Source organism: Ceratocystis lukuohia (genome assembly GCF_044167205.1).
Source record: "Ceratocystis lukuohia strain C4212 chromosome Unknown Supercontig1_pilon, whole genome shotgun sequence".
In the NCBI taxonomy this organism is placed as follows: Eukaryota; Fungi; Ascomycota; class Sordariomycetes; order Microascales; family Ceratocystidaceae; genus Ceratocystis; species Ceratocystis lukuohia.
Genome location: NW_027263520.1, coordinates 1,877,952 through 1,900,117, shown reverse-complemented (window position 1 = coordinate 1,900,117; position 22,166 = coordinate 1,877,952). Strand labels below are relative to the sequence as shown.

At 51.4% G+C, this 22,166-nt stretch overlaps 8 protein-coding genes across 8 annotated transcripts; 2 read left to right on the top strand and 6 right to left on the bottom strand.

Moving 5' to 3' along the window:
• Positions 1-275: 275 nt before the first annotated feature.
• On the top strand, positions 276-1,900 carry HOO65_010483 (RNA polymerase II transcription factor B subunit2; the record flags this gene model as incomplete). The annotated part of the gene is made up of 2 exons (XM_071005728.1): positions 276-405; positions 504-1,900. 2 exons carry the CDS (start codon positions 276-278, stop codon positions 1,898-1,900), a joined length of 1,527 nt encoding a protein of 508 aa, XP_070862305.1.
• A 1,661-nt stretch (positions 1,901-3,561) lies between these two features.
• Positions 3,562-4,605, bottom strand: HOO65_010482 (uncharacterized protein; the record flags this gene model as incomplete). The annotated part of the gene is made up of 1 exon (XM_070999728.1): positions 3,562-4,605. The coding sequence occupies one exon, from the start codon at positions 4,603-4,605 to the stop codon at positions 3,562-3,564; it is 1,044 nt and encodes a 347-aa protein (XP_070862304.1).
• A 1,098-nt stretch (positions 4,606-5,703) lies between these two features.
• Positions 5,704-6,726, bottom strand: HOO65_010481 (uncharacterized protein; the record flags this gene model as incomplete). The annotated part of the gene is made up of 1 exon (XM_070999727.1): positions 5,704-6,726. The coding sequence occupies one exon, from the start codon at positions 6,724-6,726 to the stop codon at positions 5,704-5,706; it is 1,023 nt and encodes a 340-aa protein (XP_070862303.1).
• Positions 6,727-7,274: 548 nt separating this feature from the next.
• On the bottom strand, positions 7,275-12,609 carry HOO65_010480 (Endonuclease/Exonuclease/phosphatase family protein; the record flags this gene model as incomplete). The annotated part of the gene is made up of 5 exons (XM_071005242.1): positions 7,275-7,371; positions 7,765-9,589; positions 9,665-9,897; positions 9,951-11,161; positions 11,377-12,609. The coding sequence occupies 5 exons, from the start codon at positions 12,607-12,609 to the stop codon at positions 7,275-7,277; spliced, it is 4,599 nt and encodes a 1,532-aa protein (XP_070862302.1).
• Positions 12,610-12,673: 64 nt separating this feature from the next.
• On the top strand, positions 12,674-14,273 carry HOO65_010479 (RNA-directed DNA polymerase from mobile element jockey; the record flags this gene model as incomplete). Its single annotated transcript, XM_071005738.1, has 2 exons — positions 12,674-12,901; positions 13,047-14,273. 2 exons carry the CDS (start codon positions 12,674-12,676, stop codon positions 14,271-14,273), a joined length of 1,455 nt encoding a protein of 484 aa, XP_070862301.1.
• A 1,477-nt stretch (positions 14,274-15,750) lies between these two features.
• HOO65_010478 (Homogentisate 1,2-dioxygenase) lies at positions 15,751-17,232 on the bottom strand (the record flags this gene model as incomplete). The annotated part of the gene is made up of 2 exons (XM_071005798.1): positions 15,751-17,092; positions 17,165-17,232. 2 exons carry the CDS (start codon positions 17,230-17,232, stop codon positions 15,751-15,753), a joined length of 1,410 nt encoding a protein of 469 aa, XP_070862300.1.
• A 1,029-nt stretch (positions 17,233-18,261) lies between these two features.
• On the bottom strand, positions 18,262-18,940 carry HOO65_010477 (uncharacterized protein; the record flags this gene model as incomplete). Its single annotated transcript, XM_071006154.1, has 3 exons — positions 18,262-18,420; positions 18,477-18,712; positions 18,805-18,940. 3 exons carry the CDS (start codon positions 18,938-18,940, stop codon positions 18,262-18,264), a joined length of 531 nt encoding a protein of 176 aa, XP_070862299.1.
• Positions 18,941-20,554: 1,614 nt separating this feature from the next.
• Positions 20,555-21,480, bottom strand: HOO65_010476 (secreted glucosidase; the record flags this gene model as incomplete). The annotated part of the gene is made up of 2 exons (XM_071006063.1): positions 20,555-20,644; positions 20,728-21,480. The coding sequence occupies 2 exons, from the start codon at positions 21,478-21,480 to the stop codon at positions 20,555-20,557; spliced, it is 843 nt and encodes a 280-aa protein (XP_070862298.1).
• Positions 21,481-22,166: the final 686 nt, after the last annotated feature.

Genomic DNA, 22,166 nt, shown 5'->3' with positions numbered 1-22,166 from the left:
ACGAGTATCTGAACGCAATAACACTTGAAATAATTATCACAAGAAATAAGAAAATTTGACTTCTACAAGAAACATGACGTTTGAGCTGTTTATATGGTGTACTGTATTGTGGGTCTCTGTATTAACCTTGGTCTTTACGCGATACAAGCTTGAGCGATGTCAGAAACTTGACGACATTTTCATTCTTTCTACCACATGAGAAATCTTGGTCATATTTCTCCCTTGTAGTTACCCGGTGAAATCATCTTGTCGCCAATCTTTCAAATCTGCACAAAATGTCGGCAAATCCACCTGCGACATCGCTAGGCGAGTATCTAGAGCGCTTGCCTGGCGCGACGTTGAAAAAGCTCTACAGCCAGCCATCAACGGCGCTTTCAATATTTCGGCGCATGCTTCCGAAGCTGGGTGAGCCCCTCTTGGAGCCGAGTCCTCGCTCCTGAGCCAATGGTTTGACGGACAATTGGTGGGTCTTGTAGCTAACAGATTGGCTGTTGCTCTTCTAGCAAAGAAGTTTGTCCTTACAGTACTGTACATGCCGGGACCGCTTCCCCTCGAGACCATTGATGCTATGGTGCATCCCGAATACAAGCGAGAAAAGGATCAGGCGCTTTCATCTCTCAAGAGCCTGCATATGATCCAAGTGACGATTCCAGCACGCGACCGAAAACAAGAAGTCCAGCTTGTGCCGACCTTCAGAACATCCTTCCGCGAAGCCCTTGAGGGCAGCGCCGTGCACAACTCCTTTGGAGTGCTCTCAACACTTCCCGTTGCAGCGGAGACCGATACAGCTTTCCTCGATAAGTACGCTCGCCGCCGATGGGACGATATCCTGCACTATGTAGTCAACAGTGTTGGAATACAGGACACGCTAGGTGGTGGTGGAGCTGGCCCTAAACAGTCTGTCAAGGAACTGTTGGTTGCTGGACGCTTAGTTGAGCATCGTGCTGGCTCCATGGGAAGCATGGGCATGGGAATTACACAGGGGGGCTTCACGTTTCTTCTACAAGAGACAAATTCGCAGGTCTGGACGCTGCTGCTGTTGTGGTTGGATGCCGCCAACCGTGCATCTAGCACTAGCCTTGACGCTGTTGATATGCTCCAGTTCCTATTTATGCTAGCTAGCATGGAGCTAGGCCGTGCGTATGACACTGCTTCCTTAACTCCCGAACGCCAAAATATGCTGCCGTTCCTAGTCGATATTGGCCTTGTCTATGTGCCCTCACACACTCCACAGCAGTACTTCCCTACGCGTTTTGCCACAACTCTAACCAGCAGCTCGACTAGCCTGCGCTCAGTCCGCGATGGCTTCACAGCCGCCGCCCACTCGTCGTTTGGCTCGTCAGGCCCTGGAGCCGTTTCCGCTTCTGGGTCTGGGCCTACTTCCACCTCTGGGCCCGCTAACCCTGGCGAGGACCAGGGTATTATCATGGAGACCAACTACCGCATTTACGCCTACACCTCCAACCCGCTGCAGATTGCTGTCATGGCACTCTTCTGCAATATGCGCTCGCGATTCGTCAACATGGTATCTGGACGGCTGTCGCGCGAGTCCGTGCGTCGCGCGATTGCTTTTGGCATCACCTCGGATCAAATTGTCAACTACCTTAACGCCCATGCACATGAACAGATGCGCTGTTGGGCTGCATCACGAAACAGGCCCGTTCTTCCGCCTACGGTTGTTGACCAAATCCGCCTGTGGCAGCTAGAAAACGAGCGTATGAAGACAACCACGGGCTTTCTGTTCAAGGACTTTGACCATGTCGATGAGTATGAGGCAACGGCATCCTACGCTGATGAAGTCGGTGTTTTGGTCTGGCGCAACGACCGTATGGGTATGTTTTTTGCGAGCAAGACAGAGCAAATTAGAGACTTTCTCAAGGTCCGCAAGAGGGCAATATAAAATTTACTGTGCTGCCGCCATCAAGCACTCAATAGACAGGCGCAAGTACATGACAAATGCATACAACTGGAGGGAAGAGAATCGGAAGAAATAAGGAAATATATGGTACCGGCGTTTGGGTCCTTGGGGTAATTTCAGAGACAATACACACATCTGTACATGCCTGTATGACAGGAAAGATCTACCTCGTTCAACAGGTTTACTTCACGTACCCTCCATCCATCTTCACTAGTTTCCATCGTTGTGCTAAATTCAATGTTCAGTCTTGGTGTTAATAATGCTTAAATGTATATGCCTGCTGCCATAGCACCACACAGAAGGTCCTATTTCGCCTTCTTTTTTGCTGCTCCGCAGAGTACACTTGTTTTTCTTTTTCCAAGTGGCAGAGACGCTCCCTCCCTCCCTGTATTGATGATGAATAATAATGTGGTATGTCAACGATACTAAACGCAATGGGCCTCGTTACTGGGCTCTAGAAAGCAGCCGACTAAAGATGCCCCTCCGCTTCTTTGTTACCTTTGTCTTGATAGATGTCCCCGTTGCCTTTGCGTAATCTAACTTCCACTTGCAAAAACTCGCTTTTGCGTCTTCTGTCGTGCAAAGAGCCTCGATCTTGGCGATGGCGAGCTTTGGCAACGTGCCATCCATATTTTGTAACAAAGCTGACTTGGAAATAAACTCTGGCCGACTTCGAAAGCTGGCATGCTCCCGTCTGCCCTTAATGTGAAGGTAATGCAGCCTCTTAAAATCGCGTTGTCTATCATATAGAGCAAGGTCATTATCCTTGATTAACTGGTTGACTAGGCGATCATGGATTGCAGTGAAGCGGCCAGTCCAGTAGGAAGAAGACTGGGCTGTGTGTATCAAACGAGGGTCTAAACTGGAGCTTTTTTGGGCGTTGCTTGAAAAATGATCTGATAGGGAGACAGTAGATGCCTTTGCCATAGAGTGCGTCTTTGTAGATGAGGTGCGGCGAGACGAAATTGGATCTTTGGTTACAAAGCCAGTTTTGGGTAGGGATGGAGTTCTATGATTGAGAGAGCTAGTGGTGCTATGCAGCTTTCCGGTTGAGTCGCGCTTTTGCCTGGAGGAGTTGAATGCCGTCATCTTAGACTTGACTGAAGCAAATAAAAGACCTCCAAGCGACTGGCGCTTTGTTCGGGGAAGTTTAGAGCGGGAATTTAGAGATGCAGATGGCAAGGGTGCTGAGGGCAAAGCAGGTGTTGAGATCGAAATCGGTATAGGCTTGGAAGAAGCTGGGCCGATTTTAGGCCTAATATGCCGGGACTGCCCCTTGTTTCTCTGGTGTTTATGTTTCCACTCATCCGTGATCTCGTTACACGGCAGTCTGGTCTGAGACAGACTTCCGGGCAACCAGGGCGATTTTGATCTAATGAGAGGAGGCGGGCGGGCAGCTACGGCACGATTTCTGGCGGGCAATGTGAAATGAATGTTTGCTGGCTTAAGTTTTTTGATGCTTACATAGTTGGGTGGAGGCGAGGGCGAGGGCGAAACTCCTAAGTTGTACTCGACGACACTATCGTGGGGAGATAACCTAGCACCCGCTCGAGCTCTAGTTGTAGCTTTTTCATAGTTACACTTATTCTGGCTATGCCCGTCAAAGGACAGCTGGCTTGCCTGTTCAGAAGGCAAAGGAGTGCTTATAGACTGAATGAGCGGCTGTGGGATGATGTAGTGTGAGACGTGACCCGCAAGCTGTCCTGGGTAGCTACTTGAGATAGTGTCTGAGCTGGCTGCTGTGGTTGGGGATGACATAGAAGATCGGTTGCGTGAAAGTCTGGGCTGTAAGGAGGACACATTGGCAGGCCATCGTCGTCGGACTGGAGGTGGGTATGACTGCCGCCTGTGTTCCTGTAACTGTGATTGTGACTGGTGTGGCGGTTGGGGGATTTTAGTTGATGTGGAGGCTCGCTTGGGGTTTGCTGGAGGGAGCTGCTGTTTGCCGACTGCTTCTGGTTCAGACCAGGTTCCATTACTTCTGGGACATCGCGAATGTCGTCGGGGAGGCGTGGCCCAATTATTAGGTACCTGACAAACAGGTCGAGCCATAACGATCGCACCAGACGAGATTTGGCAATAGACGTGACAACGACGTTGTAGTGTGCTGTGAGCGAAAGGGCAACAGCGGACACTAGATCACGGACTATTCTCTGTAGAGTTGTCAGGGCATACACCCAGAGACGAAGCAGCTTGTATCCAATCTCGAGATTCAAAAACACAACCACAGCAGCGGTAGCACCAATCGCCTGGAGGGATAGCTGCACATTCGAAGATGATATCTGAAAGGTTGCTTTGATGGTGATGGAGAACAATTCTCGGATTTTGGCAAGCAGAGTGGCAACAGATTTGAGCGAATCTGCGGCAGCCTCACGAGCGGTTGCTAGAGCAGGCGTAGGTGCAGATGCAGATTTATATGCAGGCCGGCCCGAGGCTGAAGATTTGGCCGTAGTGGTAGGAGGAGTTGTTTTCGATGTTTTACTTGCCAGAGACTGCTGGTGCGGTGGGTCAGAAGTTGACCGTTTGGCTGGTGGCTCTGCGGCTGGGTCTGTTGCTGTGGTTGTTGATGGTGATAGCGGGGAAGAATCTGCTACCGTTACCGGTGCAGAGACAGAAGAAGTAGTCGTTTCTATCGTTGGCTGGGACGAAGAATGCGAAGGCAAAGGCGAAGGCGTGGAGGATTGCATTGCAACAATACGGCCAACCAGGACAGCGCAAATATAGGCACAGACAAAAAAGAGACTGAATACAAGACAGAGCAAGGCCGCACCAAGAAGCAAAATAATGAGAAGCGGAGAGCAAATAATAACGATAACAATTCTATGGGTTTTGGTGAGGCAATGGTGCAAAAATGCAAGAGCCTGTGATTTATGTGATGATGCCTGTGACGCTTGTCTTCGCTCTGATTTCACAGCTACTTGGGGCCTCTGAGCCATGGCCCTTCAGTGGGGAAGGAGCTGTATCTTAGGCAGATGGCGTGCTCGTTTGTTTACCGCCTTTGGGGCACCGGGCTTGCTGCTACAAAAAGAGGTGGTAGTTACCAGGCCCGAAGCGGACACAAAGGGAAACAGCGTTGAAAAAAGCCCAAAGCAAACTGGGTAAAAATGGCACCAAATAAGAGCTTAAGTCGGGCTGCAAGGGAAGGCACGCGGCAGCAAAGGAGAGCCACGACACGAAACAGCAAATGGCAACTGCAACTAGGTAGTAACAGGTAGAAGCTTCCAGCAAAGTCTTGGCCTGCCTCACGGTTGGTGACAGCCACAGGAGCGGCGGGCTTGTGATACCGATGCACAGCAGGTGTGTAGTTTTTTTTATGCGATAGTAGGCTTGGGCACAGCAAATAATAGATATTGGTCTATCCTGTCAAGGTGAAGTTACAAAAGAAAATGTGAAGCAGTCGCAGGATAGGCTCGCAGCTATCTGAGTGCATGCTATATAATTATAATTTTAACACTATTGCCACAGCACCGCACAAATACGTCATGTCATCATCTACACCCGGCCATCGCCAGCACGAGAACTAATTTACTGTTGACGAGGCTGGCGGCTTTCCACATTAGGACGATTACACAGTTTTCCCTAGACCCAAAAATAATTCAAGCCAGATTGCCGAGATGCTTGGGCACCTCCATATTTTCGGTGGGCATCCATGCAACTAACTAGTAAGTGGTCTGTATGTCTGTATATATGTGCAACAAATCTAACCATGTCCCGGCTCTCGTTAATCCTTCCGCTTATTTACTCTCTTTACATGTCGGCGTCGGTGTTGCTGCTATTGCTATGGCCTAGTCCCAACCTTCAATCTTGAACTTGTGCACTACATCAGCTTCGCCGCGCACCAGGGGATTTCCGTTTGCATCCCACAGTGCCCGCTCCTTGAATGTGACATTCCCCTCCCAGTCCACAAGAATAAGGGTCTGGCGCTGTGTGCCGTACATTCCGGTGTCAAAGCCTGCCACCAGCCCGCCCCGTTCTGGGCTTGGGGACGTCTCAACCACGCTAGTTTCCGACTCGTTGGTCCACTTCCCTTTCCCTAAAGCTCGTCGAGCCTCCATTGCCTCTCGGTGCTTTTTGTCGCCTACAGGAGGGATGAAAATAGACTCTCGCATGTAGGCAATCGTCTCTTCCATTGACGCTCCCGACATATCGGGAAAAGTGTTTGTATCGAGGATTCCGAATAGGGCGTCGCAAAACTGGTCTTCGGTGAGTTTCTTGGCATAGGCATCCTTAGCTGCCTGGTCTATCATCTTCATGCCGTCGTCGATCTTGCGCCACGAATCTGGGTCTCCATACACTGTATTGCTTAGCCCGTATACCTGATCGCGCTTATCGCCAATCCACTCAACATGGTCAATATGATCGCAGCGATTCGACACAATCCCTAGTGGCTGTAACTGCCGCTCGCCTGTCTTGCGCAATTTTCCGCATACCATCGAAAACCCACCAACGCCACGAACGCCCTCAGCAAGCAGGTTGTGCACGGCATCGGCCATGCTTTCGTGAGAGCGCGATCCTAGCCATGCTGTGACCATACCGCCACGGCTGCGTTTAGCACAGATGGGATGTTCCTTGTCGTCTGGCCCCGTCTCGCGATAGTTGGTCAGGACTGCAAGAGAGCCCTCCCGACTGATGCCAAGCCATGTACCCTTCTCAGCCCGCTGTAGATCCCGCGAAGAGAGGATTTCATGGCCGGCGGCGTGTTTCCACCATTCAGGGCGGCTTGTAGGTCGCAAGATGAACTCATCTCGATTGTCTGCTATAACTATTGCATAGTCCGGATGGGATGTTGTGATGAGCGCGATACACATGGCTTCAAAGAGCAAAGAGGGCGAGGAAATGACGCAGTTTGTGTTTTCTTCTATAGGGTAGACAAGAGAGATATCTCGCAAAGGTTATGCAAGATGAAGTCGGAAAGTTAGTTGGGTAGAACTTGGCCTCCAGTATAAATAATGCGCCATTACAGGCGAGCATGAATCAAGTCACCAACAAGCAGCAAAAAACTTCTTGCCCCGCGTGACTTCGATCGTCTGTAACCCAGTCCGACAAGTCACGTTATCTAATAAAAAACGAACGATATGCTACTTACTGTAACAGCGGACAAACGGACTGCCACTGTTGAGTTGATGTTCTTCTTGTCTCCTTTTGTTTCTTCCCCATCTCTTATATTCCTTTCTTTTCTCTTTATTTTAACTCCATCTTAATGAATTCCAGGTAGGTTTTTTTTTTATTTTTTTATTCCTTTTTTTTCGCCTATTGGGTTGTTTTATTTAGCATCTACCGCAGTAATACGACGGCGTGTTCTAGCATGTAGCAGTTTGGAGGACATCGTCTTCCGACATCACTTCTAGCTAGATATCTATTGTAGGTGAGCGTCGACTTCAAGGATTTCCAATGACTTTTGAGGGTGTAGATTTGCAGCTAGAAAGCCCTTTCGCCAGATCTTGCTTGAGGGCCTGTCCTGAATTTGAATTTGAATTTGAATTTATTTAACGTCTACTGGAATCACTGAGATCAAACGACGCCGGATTGGTTACCGGACAGAATTAACCCTTCTGCAGGGCTGACCACGGGTTTTGGACGAGAGAAGCTCGTATGCTCCCAAGCAAGCTTGTTACTCGTCTTCCGTCTGTAGTCGTCAGAAACAAAAAGGAGAAAAAAAAAAAAAAAACAGGAAGCAGAAAACATAAAACAGAAAACAAAATGAAAACCCCGTCTAAACGCCCCTCCTCCCTCCGTGCTAGCCCGTCCCCTGTCATGTGTCTACTCGACACGCCCTCCATTTAGGGTCTAGTTTTTCCGCTAGGTACTTACAGGACCTATCCTCTCTGAGGAGTTTCTTTACGAACCTCCCCGCCAGTCTCGTGGCGTTGCCTATGCACTCCCATGGGTGACTGAAATCCTTCGGTTTGCCGCAGTTTGGCACTTGGCACTTTGTCTCGGCGTCCTGGTGGTTGAACCTGGTATGGTACTCCTCAAAGTCGCCGTGTTTGGAGCGCGCCGCCAAGATTCTCGCGACGGTGCCTCGGTTCAGCCCTCTCATCCAGTCCAGCTTATATGGCTTTGGGATTCCCAGCGCCCCTCCAAGGTGGTCGGTGTTTGGGCAGTTGTCTATCATCCAGTCCTTGAAGTCGGCCCTGAATGCATCGTTCTTCCAGCGTCTCGCCGCCGCCAGAGACATCGTCCTCTCTGGAACCAGCAGATCCGAACTCTTGCATCCCGCTTTGGCCAGCTGGTCCACTACTTCGTTCCCTGGGACTTCGCAGTGCCCTGGGACCCAGTGTACCCTGCCGACCGGCTTGTCCAGCGAGAGGCATTCCGTTCCGCCTTCCCACTTTGCAAGGATGCGCCGGATCTCGTCGACCTCGAGTTGGGAAGTGCCTGGCTTCCTCATTCGCTTGCTGATGCGCTTCGCTACTCCTAGGTTGTCCACGCACAGATTCAGACCCTCTGCTTGTGGTGGAGCAACTTCTGCTGCGATCCTGACTGCTCTGAGGGCTGCGATCGCTTCCGCGTCCGCCACTTCCCTGTATTTCCCGCATGCCCCGGAGCCTTGCGCCAGGGTCTTGCCTCCGTGGTAAACGGCCCAGCCCGCACCAGTGTTCCCGTCGCTGTCACGCGAACCGTCTGAGTAGACCCAGATTGTGTCCTGAGATTCCTTCTCGAGCAGCTTAAGATGGGCCTTGGCCGCTTCTTCCTTGCTCAGTTTCTCTGCTAGTGGGTCGGGCGGGCCCTCCCCCTCTGGCAGGAGTTTGTCGGTATCTCTGATCGGGAACGGAAGCATTGCCTTTGCCTTGTCTATGGTGCCGTCTATCGTTGTTATGTGCAGGGGATGGTCTGTGTTGCATGTGTATGCGCGTATCCCACCCGCCCGTATCATTTCTTGACAGATTAACCTGAGGCTTGGGAAAGCCGCGAACCTGTATAGACTCGGCTTGTTCGTAGTCTTGTAGACCGGCAAGGCTGCCCGGATTCCGTCTCTTAGCACAACCTCCAGCTTGTCCAGGGCTGTCTTGCTTGCCATAGGGTACCATGTGGTGGCCGCGTACGTCAGCTGAGGCACCACACAGGCCCTTATGACCTGCAAAGCGGACTTTGGTGGAATTCCGAAGTAGACTCTGCTGAGGTGTCGAAGCACGTTGATGGTCCTTCGGGCTTTCGCCATCGTTTCTTTGCAGTGCTTATTGAAACTCAGGCTAGGATCCCACCAGACCCCCAACCACTTCATTTCGTCCATCGGGGCCAGCCACGTTCCATCTGGCATCTGGAGTTTCTCGTTCATGCCTGCGGCTTTGCGTCCTTTGTACAGGTGCATGAATCCCGTCTTGCTCCAGTCGATCTCCAGCTCGTTCTCGCTGCACCATCTCGTTGCCATTCTCAGCCATTCTCCTATCGACAGGAGGTTGGCCTTAACTGACCGTGATGATACGTAGATCAAGCCGTCGTCTGCGTATCCAAGACTCTGCATCTTCTTGAAGAGGTCTGCCATGAAGAGCATGTAGAGGATCGGTGAGGCCGGTGAGCCCTGTGGTAGGCTACCCCGACTTTCCTCTCCACTGGGAGTCCTCCTTCCACAGAAAGGCTCACTTGCCTGTCCGTCAGGAAAGACGCCACCCACCTGCACAGGGATTCTGGCCATAGCTGGCTTCTCAGCCTGGCTATCAGCCTCTCTTTCTTGACCGCGTCAAAGGCGCCTTTGATATCAAAGGTGACCAGCGATGTGATCTTCTTGAGCTTTGATTCCCCTACGATGACATCCGCCAGTTTCCAGGTCAGGTCTGTGGCCGCCCTCCTGGGTACCGCTGACGCGTAGTGTGGCGGGATGATCCGTAGTTCGATCGCCTGTGTCGACAGCTTTCGCGCTATCACTCTCTCGAGGCTTTTCCCGAGGGTTGACAGTAGCGAGATCAGCCGGTAGCTCCTTGGGAGTCTCCTGTCTCGATATGGTTTCGGGATCGCCACCATCGTCGCAGCCTTGAATACTCTCGGATGGCATCCGGTTTCCAGGCAGCAGTTGAAAAGCTTGACCACGCACTGTCCAAAGATCGGCCAGGCCAGCTTCCAAGCTGTGTTTGGGATGCCGTCCTCTCCCGGCGCCGTGTTCCCGGCGTGGAAGACCGCGTCTCTGACTTCTGTCGGCGTTAGCTTTCCCCAGAGTCTTGCCCTTGGGTTGGCTTCTTCCTCCGTCCTCGAGCGGTCTTCCGCCGGCTGGGTGTGGGTATCCAGAAGGGCTTCGGCCTTCTCCTGCGGTGTCCTTCTCGTAGTGCCGCCCTGGGTCAACGGGGGGAGTCCTCCGGCCGGGTTTGTTTTCCCCAGTCGGTTGACCATCCTGAACACATCGGTGGCATCCGTCATGTTCTCAATGGTCTGTCTCCATAGCTCCCGTTTCGCCGTTCGGATCTCAGCTTGGAACGCTCTTCTTTTCTCCTTGTACGCATCGTAGCTCGCGTCAGGGAAGTTGTCCGCCTCAGTTTGTCGCCATGCTGACCTCATCTCTCTAACCGCCCCCGTGCATTGCGGGTTCCACCACCTCTTGCCTGTGCCTCTGCCCAGGGCCTTGGGTGCCGCTTCGTCGAGTGCTTTGGTCATCGCTTTGATCAGCCCGGCTGCGAGCTCTTCTGCGTCCTCTGCCCTCAGGGCTTCCCTTGCGTTTAGAGAGGTAGACTCTCTTGCGCAGGCCCTCGTGAACTTCTCTGTGTCGAGCCTGTTCATGTTGTGCCGGGTCGCTCTGACTACATCGTCGATCTGTATGCCTTCGATGGTGGTGCTGAGGGGGAAATGGTCGCTGCCGCAGTTGAGCTCCTTCATGACCTTGGTCGTGCATCCGGTCTGGCCCAGCAGAGTGCTCGACGCGAAAGCCAAGTCAATCACCGATGGGGACTCCTTGCTGTGGAAGCAGGTGTTGTCATCTGGCTCGTTGAGCAGAGTGACGTCGTCTTCGCTTAGCCAGTCTAGGATCAAGGAGCAGTCTCTCGATTCGCTTTTCCTGCTGTCCCACATGTGTGAGTGCAAGTTGAGGTCACCGCAGAGGATCATTTTCTTGTCCTTCACTGTTTTCTGCGCCCGCACCAGTGCTACTCCTCGGGAGGTGTCTTGCGGGTTGGCGTTGTACACATTAGCAATGTGTAGGCCTTGTCCTGTCAGTTCCACTATGACTACATCTGCGTGTTCGCCGTCACAGACGGGTACGAGTGTCGCCATTATTGTGTTTCTGACATATGTCATCACCCTCGGCCTCGTGTCCCACTGCGTTAGTGGAGTCATGAGTTTGTATGCCGGGTGTGTGACTGTCCTCATTTCTTCTAGGGGTTTGCCTATATACGGTTCTTGAATGCATACGACATCCACCCCTTTCCTCTCTGCCTCTTCCATCAGAGCCAGGTGATTCGGCTGCCCTTTGCCAGCATTGAACTGCCAAATCACGCACCTTCTCTTGCGCCCCCTTATGTCCGCTCTCATACGGACTGGCTTTGGGGCTGCTCTCCCTGACGCGCCTTCGTGCGCGCGGATTTCCTCAAGCCTTGGGCTCCAGGGGCACTGGGGGTGGGCTCCGGCATGGGTGGCTCAGAGGCCTCGTTGCCCCTTGGGGCCGGGGCTTCCTCCGCCTCCACCGGCCGGTCCTCCGTCTGAGGGTTCCCTTCCGGGGTTTCCAGCCCTTCTTCTTGGGCCTCCATGGAGTCCGCCTGTTCTGCGGCCTGTGCTGGGGTCTTTTTGCTCGCCTTTGGGCAAGCCTTCCATTTTTCGGAAGTGAGCTTTTGCTGCTCCTTCCTGATGACCCGTCTCTCCTCTGGGGTGGTTCCCTTCTTGCGAAGGGGGCACTCCTTGGAGTCTGCCGGGTGTGGGCCGCGGCAGATGAAGCAGGCGGAGACACATTGGTGCTCCACCTCGCAGCACGCTGGGTGCTTGCTGCTCTCGTGCTCGCTGGAGCCGCAGTGCCTGCAAAGCTGTGCCCTGGAGCACTTCTTTGCGTCGTGCCACCCGAAGCAGCGGGTGCACTGGGGGGTCGCCTTCGGTTTTTCTGCCAGCAGGCGGACCGGGACAAGTCTCGATCCCATCCTAAGTTGCCTGGGGACCTTCGCCCCGTTGGCTGGGATCTTGGCAATGAACGTCTTCTCATTGCCGCGGGTTTTTTCGGTCATGTAGACCGGGGCTATCCGGGTGGCCTCCGCGAAGCAGACCCTGATCATCTCCTCAGTGACCTCTACCGCCTTGCCACCTCCGTTGAGGTGGCGCACGACCGGGCCAATGAGGTAGGCGTCTGTGTTCAGCGCCTGTGCTACCTCGGTGCCTGGTCCGAGGTATTTCTTGATTTTGTCGCTTTTCTCCAAGAGAGTGGTGCGACAGTCCTTGTTTGCTATGAGCGCGAAGCCGCTCTTCGTCTTTTGGACGTTCTTCAGAGCTTTCCCAAGCCCTGCGTCCAGCTTTTTAAGCTTCTCTGTCATTAGGAAGCTCTCGCAATCGCGCAGCTTGTTGCTTGCGCTGATTCGGACCAGGATTCTGTCGTCCTGGCGGGGTGCCGGGTGCGCGGTCTTATCCGCTTTGCGGCGCGTGACAGTCTGCCACTCTCCGCCCTGTTTGGCGGTCTCGTGGGACTTGGGTTCTGGGGCAGGGCTCTGTTTGCCTGCCGTTGCTTGCGCGGCTATCTTGGCCACCTCTGCGAAGGAGAGGGCCACATTCGCGTCCTTGGGGGTCATGTTGGCCTCCTTGGGTTGTCCCTGGCCTTTCTTATCCCTCTTCAGCGTGTTGCTGATCTTTCCCATGAGGATTTTCCAACATCCGCACCGCCGTCTCGAGGAATTCCGCTTTCACGGCTCTGGCGGTCTGGGTGGCTTCTCGAGCGCAGTGCGTCTCGATCACTTCCATCAGGGGGATGATGAGCCTCTTGGCTTCATCCCTGCGCTCCTTGAAGGCGCGTTCTTGGGCCTCGAAGCTCCTCAGCAGGCTGGACATGATGGTCCTCTGCCTCTGGGGTCTTCGGTCGGTGTCGTGAGTTTGTTGTTTTGTTTGTTTGCTGTCAAGATTTTCCAGGGTTGCTTAGGGTTAGTCCCTTGTCCTGGAGTTGTAAGAGTTGAGGGCCTGTCCTGTTTTTTTTTTTTTCTTCGCCGAAATCAACTTTACTTTAAAATGCCAGATTTTGGCGGTTAGAGCAGCGAATATCACGACCCTGAGAAGGGCTCTGCTCGCGGCCTTGCCGGTATACAAGACAACGCCGTCCTCGCTCCTGCACATGGAAGCAGGCGTCCCGCCGCCAGAACAGATTCTGCACACAGCGGTCGCACGGGAGCTCATCAGATGGCACACGCTGGAAAGAACGCACCCACTATTCGGACTAGAGAAGCACAAATCGTTCTCCAAACTACTAAGGCTGCTACCGAAGCCCCCCCCAAAGTACGGCAAAATAGGAGACAGATTTCACCCAACAGATCCACCGCCCTCAGCGGCAATGGTGACCCGCGGTGACAAGGACAAAGCGGCCCAAGAACACATTGCCTTCAAGGAAACGAGGCCTCCCCAAGACGTCTGGCTATACACAGACGGCTCCAAGCTCTCAAGCGGATGGACGGGGGCAGGCTGGGCCCTTGAAAGCGGAAGGCAAGTGGTTTGTTCGGGGCTATACTCCTGCGGAAGATGGGCGGAGGTAGCAGACGCAGAGATAAAGGCAATTGGAAAGGGGCTATACAACATACCAAACCGAGTGCTGAGAAGCACGAACACGGTATGGATATGCTCAGACAACCAGGCAGCCGTCCGACGGATGAACAAGAAGGCCAAGTCTATTAAAACATCACAACACACGATAGACGAGGCCAAGTGGCTCATCCGAGACTGGAAGGCAACGTTCCCTAGGCTCAGGTTCCACTGCATCTGGGTACCGGGACACTCGGATATCCCCGGCAACGAGCTGGCGGACAGAAAAGCGAAGGAGGCAGCGACACGAACCACAGACTACCGCATGTCACTGGCGAGAGCCAAGAGGTGGCTAAGGGAGACGGGGGAAGAAAACCTTCGAAAGTGGTTCTACAGCAGAGCAGGAATAGAAGACCATCCTTTTCGAAAACATCTAGAATTCCCTAGGAAAGACAGGTTCAGAACCCCAAAAGAACCTCGAAAAATTCTAGGGACCATACTGGCGGCAATCTCAGGACACGGCGACTTTAAGGAGTACCACCAACGGTTCAAACACCACTCAGCCCCCCTACAATGTTCAGCCTGCGGCATGGACAAGAAGGAGACGCACAAGTGGACATGCAAGAAGACCAAAAAACCGTGGTCGGAAAACTTTGTTACCAAACTCCTGAGGACAACAAAGGGCAGAACCACACTGGGGAAAGTACTAATGGCAAACACAGGGCAATAGACGGGGGCCCCAAAGGCAGGTTGGGTCACACTCGCATTAGTGACAACGACTCGACATCTCGACTCCACGAATCTTTCGTTTCTTTGAATTTTCTTTTCTTTCCTTTTCTTTCGTTATGTTTTGTTTTTGACGCGAGGCGGACACGCCTAGCAGCAGGGGAATGTCCCGTGGAGGCCCCTACGGGTACGGCAGAGCCGTGACCCGGGACCACACAGACATGGGCGGAAGGGGTACAGAAAAACAGGCGCCAGAAAACACGGTCCTCGAAAGAGCTCCGGACTCCCAAAGTTTGAATTTGAATTTGAATTTATTTAACGTCTACTGGAATCACTAAGATCAAACGACGCCGGATTGGTTACCAGACAGAATTAACCCTTCTGCAGGGCTGACCACGGGTTTTGGACGAGAGAAGCTCGTATGCTCCCAAGCAAGCTTGTTACTCGTCTTCCACCTGTAGTCGTCAGAAACAAAAGAAAAAAAAAAAAAAAAAAAAAAAGGAAATCCCCAGATATACCCTAAGCCCAGAAGTAGTGGGGCTAACCCCCAACTTCCCCACAAACATTCGTTCCTCTGAAAAACCTGCCACGCTTCCTGAAGTCGTGAAAATCACGAGAGCAAGACGGCAGCATCCAGTGCAGCCTGGGAAAACCCCCCAAAGACGAGAAAAAACCAGACTGTGTGAGCATCCGAGGGCTCGTGGTATATCCTTCCACTTTTCTGGTGGCCGCTGCCTTGCGCGTGTGGATGAGGCGCCAGACAGCCCCCTTTCTAGTGACATGCCACAGTCACCAGTCTATCCGAGGACAGAGGAGCGCAAGAAAGAAAACAAAACAAAAAAAAAAAAAAAAGGTGCGGACTGTGTGAACTCTCAAAATTCAGTCCTGAGCGGGAAGGTGAACTCCTTGAGTTGGAGTGGTGTTGCGGCGATGAGGAGTTGGCGATCGCAAAAGTTGTCGTGAAAAAGGGGGCGAGTCGACGACGAGGTTATCCTCAAAGTTGGGTAAGTGCGGCCTCAAGGCTCCACAGCTCATTGTCAAGATCCATGACAGAGTCAAAGAAGAAGAAAAGAATGAAAGACGCTTATCAGTGTCATAGACGTCGTCCTCCAGCAGCCCGGAAGAAGGGGAGGCACCAGACCTCAAAGGTACCCCCCGGAGGGTTGTAAGAGGGAGAGTTGGACTCCCAAAGTGGGGCCGCAGATAGTCCCTAGAGTATAAATTGAAATTCATCATCATCATCAGCGAATATCACGAAGCGTAATTGGTGTAGTGGTAACATTAATCGTTGCCATCCAGCAATGATTTCGATTAGCCCTTAAATAGTACAATCAATCAATCGATTAGCCCTGGGTTCGATTCCCAGATTACGCAGTCCCTTTTGCAGGTTTACCTCTTATCTTTTTTTTTTTTTTGGTCCTTTCGAATGAATATATTGGCGACTGACTGTCCTGCCCTTCTTGCTCTACCATGCATAGCGCTCACTGTTTGAGCAAATGTGATATGACACCAGTTGGGGGCCTCGTCCAATGCGTCTTAACACTTCCCCAGCTCTCCTTGTTGTAGTACTCTTGTACCTTTTGGCATGTGCTCAGTCCCCATTCTGTCACGCCCACCATCAGGCTGCTCTCAAACATAAACGCACAGCTCCCGCCGCCAACCTTGACCGGCTTCAACTCCGCCTCTCTTGCCCCTTCGTAGCTCGCTGAGTCCGGCCCATGGCCGCTCATGACGTTGTGCAGGCTAGCTCCACCGGGAACGAACCCTCCCTTCCCTCCTTTCTTGGCATCATACTCGCCTGTTATAAGCCCCATGAACTCACTCATTGTATTGCGATGGAACCATGGCGGGCGGAATGTGTCCTCGGCTACAAGCCAACGCGGGGGGAACACTACAAAATCAGCAACTGCTGTTCCTGCGACGGGAGATGGAGCGGTTAGAACAGTAAAGATGCTCGGATCCGGGTGGTCGAATGAGATAGACCCAATCGTGTTGAAACGGCCGAGGTCGTATTTATAGGGGTAATAATTTCCGTGCCATCCCACCACATCAAAAGGAGTAAACGGCTGCGAGGTTGAGAAAAACTTGTTGTTAAACTTGACGGTCACTACATATTTGGGAGGCCCTTCGCCCGCCGAGAGGCCGAAGTCTTCGCTGAAACAGGCTACGGGTACTTGAAAGTCCCGCTCGCTAGCAAGTCCGTTGGAACCGATGGGTCCAAGCTCAGGCAAGGCAAAATGGCCCTGGTAAAGTTCGAGGGCATAGCCGCGCGTTGATCCAGCAGGCAGGTGAACTTGATACTTGACACCTCGTGGAATCACACAGATCTCCAAGGGCCGGACTAGCATCCAGCCCATCTCTGTACGGATATCAAGAACACCCTCCTGCGGTACAATGAGCAAGTCACCATCCGCAGAATAAAATGCACTGTGCTCATCCATGCTTTTGCCTGCTGCAAAGACATATATCCCGAGACCTTGCTTGAGCGATGGATCGCCAGCACCAGCAATCAGATGCATTCCCATGACGAAATCATGTGCCTTGAAGGCGTCGTGATCGAACGGGTCCCAGCGAAGTTGGTTCGGGACATAGTTCAGCTTTGCCATACTAAAAGCCGCAGGGTCTGGGCCGTCGGGGTCGTTTGCTCTAGCTTGGAATGGTGCGTGCGAGCAGGAGGGGAGAATACGGTAAAGCCATGTTTGCTTGTTGTCGTGTCGTGGGGCGGTGAATGCCGTTCCCGATAGCTTCTCGGCATAGAGGCCGTGTGGTGGTTTCTGTGGTGAGTTCTGGTTGATGGGAACAGCACCCGCAACAGCTTCAGTTCTAGGGATGGATTCAGGTGAGTTAAAAATGCCCAAAGGCTTTGTGGTAGACCAGGACAACGGGACCGCTCACTCTAGATACGAACTGAAGGCATTTTGGTATCGATATTTCTCAGGAAAGTCGAACTTTGTAGGCGGCATGATGACGTATTTTAGCACAAGAAACGACGATTGGGTCGGTGTTTATTCGTGGAGCTAAGAGGATGAAAAAGAAATAAGAGTAGCCAGAGAAAGCTCACGATTATGAGGATGCTAGGGTGGCTTTGGAATGTAAAACATCTTGCGCAACTTCCCTTCTCTCCCCTGTGGGATTCTTCAGTTGATATACTCCTCCCCTTCTTTCCTGTTTCCCTTTTCCATCTTATACCGCCTTACTCTGGGCTTTTCCGTCACCGCACCTACAACGTCACGAGACTGCTTAAGCCGGCTTAGATTTTCCTGAATAGTTACAAGGGGGATAATTCCGCCCTCCATTGACAGCTAGGTTCAGCCGATGCAACCCACGTTATACCCCTGCTCCTCCTCAGATGAAGATAACACGATAATATGTACATATTTACCGATAGGCTACATGCGTTTGTGCATAATTCTCGGTTGTACTGTCGGGTGTATAGTTCGCAAGATATTCATTTGGAGTAATAGGGTATAGAGCTACGCAGCATTAGGGTTACAAGAGCTTATATGCAGGAGTGATCCCACCCGCCAAGTGACCCCACCGAGTCTCCACTATGATTTGGAGATCTCACGACTTACTGAATACGAAATACTTTCGAGTCACGGAACCAGGTATGTAGAGAATATCTTCAATGCACATGCTAATATCTACACGTGCGAATAGGAGACTTCCGTCGAGGCGCTGCTGCTTTCCTGCAACATCAAGAACATTGACGTGCGCCTGTTTGCCTTGAACGCCTTCTAAAGAACGGACACTACCCCAAGACACGAAAGAAACAGAAAGATCCTGAAATCCTCGCTAAGTAAACAAGTCATCGAGAGAACGGAAGGCCGAGGCCACTGTTGTAACAAACGAGCGTGTAGGAAGAAGACCTTCGCGGCCAGTGAGGCTGACGAGTGTCGTAATATACTCGGTGCCGTTGCAAGGGCAGGCAACCGAGCCTGAAAATTAATAATCCAGCTGACAGAGCAGATTGAAGGGAGGCCGTGAATTCACTACTGGCTGTTCTTCTTGGATTTCTTCTTCTGCGAGTTGCTGTTGGCAGCCCCTGCAGAACCGGGGTTCTTTTGAAGGTGAACAATGAGGCGTGTCCAGCACTCCTCCTTGTCCCACTCAAAACCAGCCAGATATGGAGACTCTAATTCATCATCACTCTGGGCAAACTGTTAGCATAGTCTTTGCGTATGAAACGCCAATATTCACTACTCACTCGCTTCTTGTATGCCTTATGAATGGCATCCATGGCATCCTTGATAGTAACGCCCTTCATGTTGCGGGCCGTTACCTCCATTCCCAAAGGGAAGTGCAGGTCGATCTTCTTGACGGGTGGGGTAACGAGGGGGAGTTTGAGTATGCTGGTGTCCTCAATGGTGTTGGGAGAGCTGTTGATTTTCCAGCCAGTTCGCTGGGTTTCGATTGGGAGTGTGAGCTCGGTGCGTTCCCTTTCTTCTCAATGTTAGGGCGTTGAATTACACGACTTCAAAGTGCTACTGCGAATTCTCCGAGACTAAACACTATATGGGTGGGTCGCCGCATACCTAAATCTAGAATATTAAAGACGCCAGACACACTGGAGCTTGATCTCCGGTGCTTCTGGGCCTTGTTGTGGGGGATATCATGGACACCGTCGACGGCTGAGTCGACCTTGGAAAGAGGAGCCAGTGTTTCGGACATGATAGCAGTGTTGTGGGTTTGGTAGTTTGTGGTTTGATGGTTATGGTTGGTTGTTTATTGTCTGGAAATAGGTGGTGATATTAGCGCCATAGTTGACTTGTGGGGTGGGCATTGTAAAGTGCAGGTCGGTGTGTAAGTGGGTGGACACCCATTGTGGGGCTACTCAATACAGATGAACTCTTACTTACAACAAGAAGACCAAGAAGTAGTAATGGGTAACTGAGAGCGATGGAAAACAAGACCTAGGATGGGAGACACAAAATCCAGGAGCAGGACGTGGTTTTTATACTGATTACGCCCCCCCCCCCCCCAACTGTTCTAGTCTGGTCTATAGCCTACATATGACTAACTTGGCCAGCCTCCCGACTTGTCGACTGACTGCCAGGCGAAACAGTTGTTTCTTTTTCTTCTTGCCTTAAAGGCAATTCTCCTTGGTACGGGCGGGGTAATGAAATCACATCAATGCCATAGCTGGTTAAACAGGGGGAGACAACGCTTCTCGTTGGGAGTTTCTTGGAGACAGAGAAAAGAGTAATTCGCAAACGGAACACTACAGTGTGTATTTAGAATCATTTACGGTTGAAAATCGCGTGACAATAGCTAGTATGTTGTAGTGTAGTAGGATGATGGCCAGCTTCGTGTACCGACATGTCACTCGACTTGTGGCATGTTTGAGGGGCTAAGGCCATGACCACTGCCGTTTTGGGAGTATAGAAACAGCAGCTGGCCAATCAGAAACTCGAGTCATCAATCCTGACCAAAGCCACAGAGCCAGCCCCACAATTGTGTCCCTGACGGGCCGTTACCCTTGTCGGGTTTCTAGGGTTAGCTGCCCGCTAGCTTCAGGTCCAGATTTGAGGTACCTGTGTACCAACACTCCACAGTCAACCACAAATTGGAGAAACTGAATCATGATTCGATCAGCCAAAGTTGCAGGCTTAATTCTTGACGAGAAAGTAACAAAGGCAGCTGCAATTATTTCCCCCAACTGAACTTCCATTATCCATCAAAAATCCCCAAATCACGACATTGCAAGAGTCATAACCCCCGTTTGCTGTTTCACTCAAAGGAGCAACTGTAGTTTCTTGTCATTTTTTATGCCATTAATTCCAGCGCGAGAAAATTGGCCACAGCATGAAGCGCACTATACGTGTGTACAAGTACAGGTAGTTTCCGGAACGAATAATCCCGCTGGTGCCGCTTTCCTAATTTTAATAGTGCGTCATCATGTCGGGTCACGAGATATGGTAGGTAGAACCAGGCCTGACGTCTGTTTATTGGAAAGAACCTGAGGAATCTTACGACATGGAGAGATAGCTGTTGGAGAAGCTGCATCCTGGCGCGCACCGTGCGTATTTGGCTGATTGATTTATGGATTGACGGCTTATGTAGAGAGGTAAATATGATGGTAGCACAGCTGAGATGGAGGTATATGTACATGCGTACAAATGTACAAATGGTGCTGTTGGAGAGAATAGAGAGACAGACAGCGAAATGCCCGTTTAGCTCTAGATCACGACTAAAGAACAGGCCCCTAAAAAGACGCACTCTTGTTTTCGTCGAATCGGAAATTTCCCTCATACAGAGCTGTGTAGCCTATAATAAAAATGCAGTTCATGCAAGTTTAGACTCGTACTGGGCAACATAACCAACCTCCATCATGGCACCCAAACCACCCAGCGTTAACCGATTGGTAGCTCCTGGCTAAGGCAAAAAAGAAGTGGGGTTAGTCATGTGATCTGTACCACGTGAAGACTGATCGTTAACCTATGCATCGTAGAACTTACCCAAGTACCGCCAACTGCAACGTTCAGGATGAAGTATCTCGCATCATGGGCGAGGGATGCCCATGCTATTTTATTTCCAACCTCAGCGCCGGTAATTGTCTGGAACAGAACATTGTCGCGGTACCATTTGATTGACTCGGTACGCCAACTTCCAGTTGTACGGTCAATAGTCACACGCCAACGATACCATGACTGGCTGGGGAGCCGGGTAGACTCCTGGATACCGGATGGCTCGTTGCAAGGACCTCCGGGGGTCTCGCCACAATGGGCCGTGCCGTAGCCCGTGAGCTCGCCGTTGACGGTCTCTAGGATATCAATCTCGCCGCACGAGGGCCAGGTACTATTCGTGCGGCAAGTCTGGCCAAGCATCCAAAAGGCGGGCCAAATGCCCTTTTTGAAGCCGGAATTATTATTTCCAAAACGGATAAAGGCTTCGGCTATGGTCTTTTTGCCGTCGGTGGGCGAAAAGGAGTACTTGGATTCAATGCGGCCCGAAGTCCATTTGCGGGTTGCTAACTGAGGGATAATTCGCAGGGTACCTTTTCCGCTAAGCTGCAAGTTTTCATTGCTAGTGGTATACTTCTGCGACTCATTATTGACAGAAATGTTAGTGATAATGTTCCAATGCCTTGAACTAGGCATAGTGCCATAGTCTCCGCTGAAAGTCTCTGCCCACACAAGACTATAGCCTGTGTATTTTGGCGCGCTCCAGGCGGCAGCAAAGGCAATATAAGCCAACAGCGAGAGAAGCATTGCGTTAGGAAAAAGTAGGTCGCCAAAGGGTAGGTATGTAGGTAGTGAAGAGACAGAGCAGAACGATGGACAGCCAGTCCAGCAATGAAGTATTAGAAGCAACCAACATGAGAACCTAAGAGCAGGCAGAAGAGTCTTGGTTTATCAGCAGCACAAAGAAGAAATGCTATCTACTAAAATACAGCAAGAGGAACGACGAAATAACACTTGATACAATAACATAGCATGACTTGTTGGTATCATATTTACTAAGACCATGTGCACTACGAAAGAATGGAACGACGAATTAAGGGAGGACGACGACGTGGCCCGGTATGATACCTATTGGAAAGGCATCAAATATTAGAACTAAAAGCGAAAACAGGGCAACTTCGATTCTATTGAGCAAAGGGCCGGCCTAGCTTTGTTGGACGGGGTAACGATAGGAATGTGTAACAGAAACACGGTGGGAAAGCAGCCACTAAACTACAAATTAGCCACTGACAACGACATGGCAACGATGACGACGGCAATTACAGCGAACAAGATGCCCAGTTCTTAAGTAGCTCGACTTAAACCAGCACAGGAAATTGACATCATCACGTAGTGATAGTAGCAAAAAAAAAAAAAGAGAGAAGGGTCGGCAGAAACAATCAAGAGGCCGGAGACAAGCCCGGTAGCCATGCCAGCTTACGGTTACTCAAGAC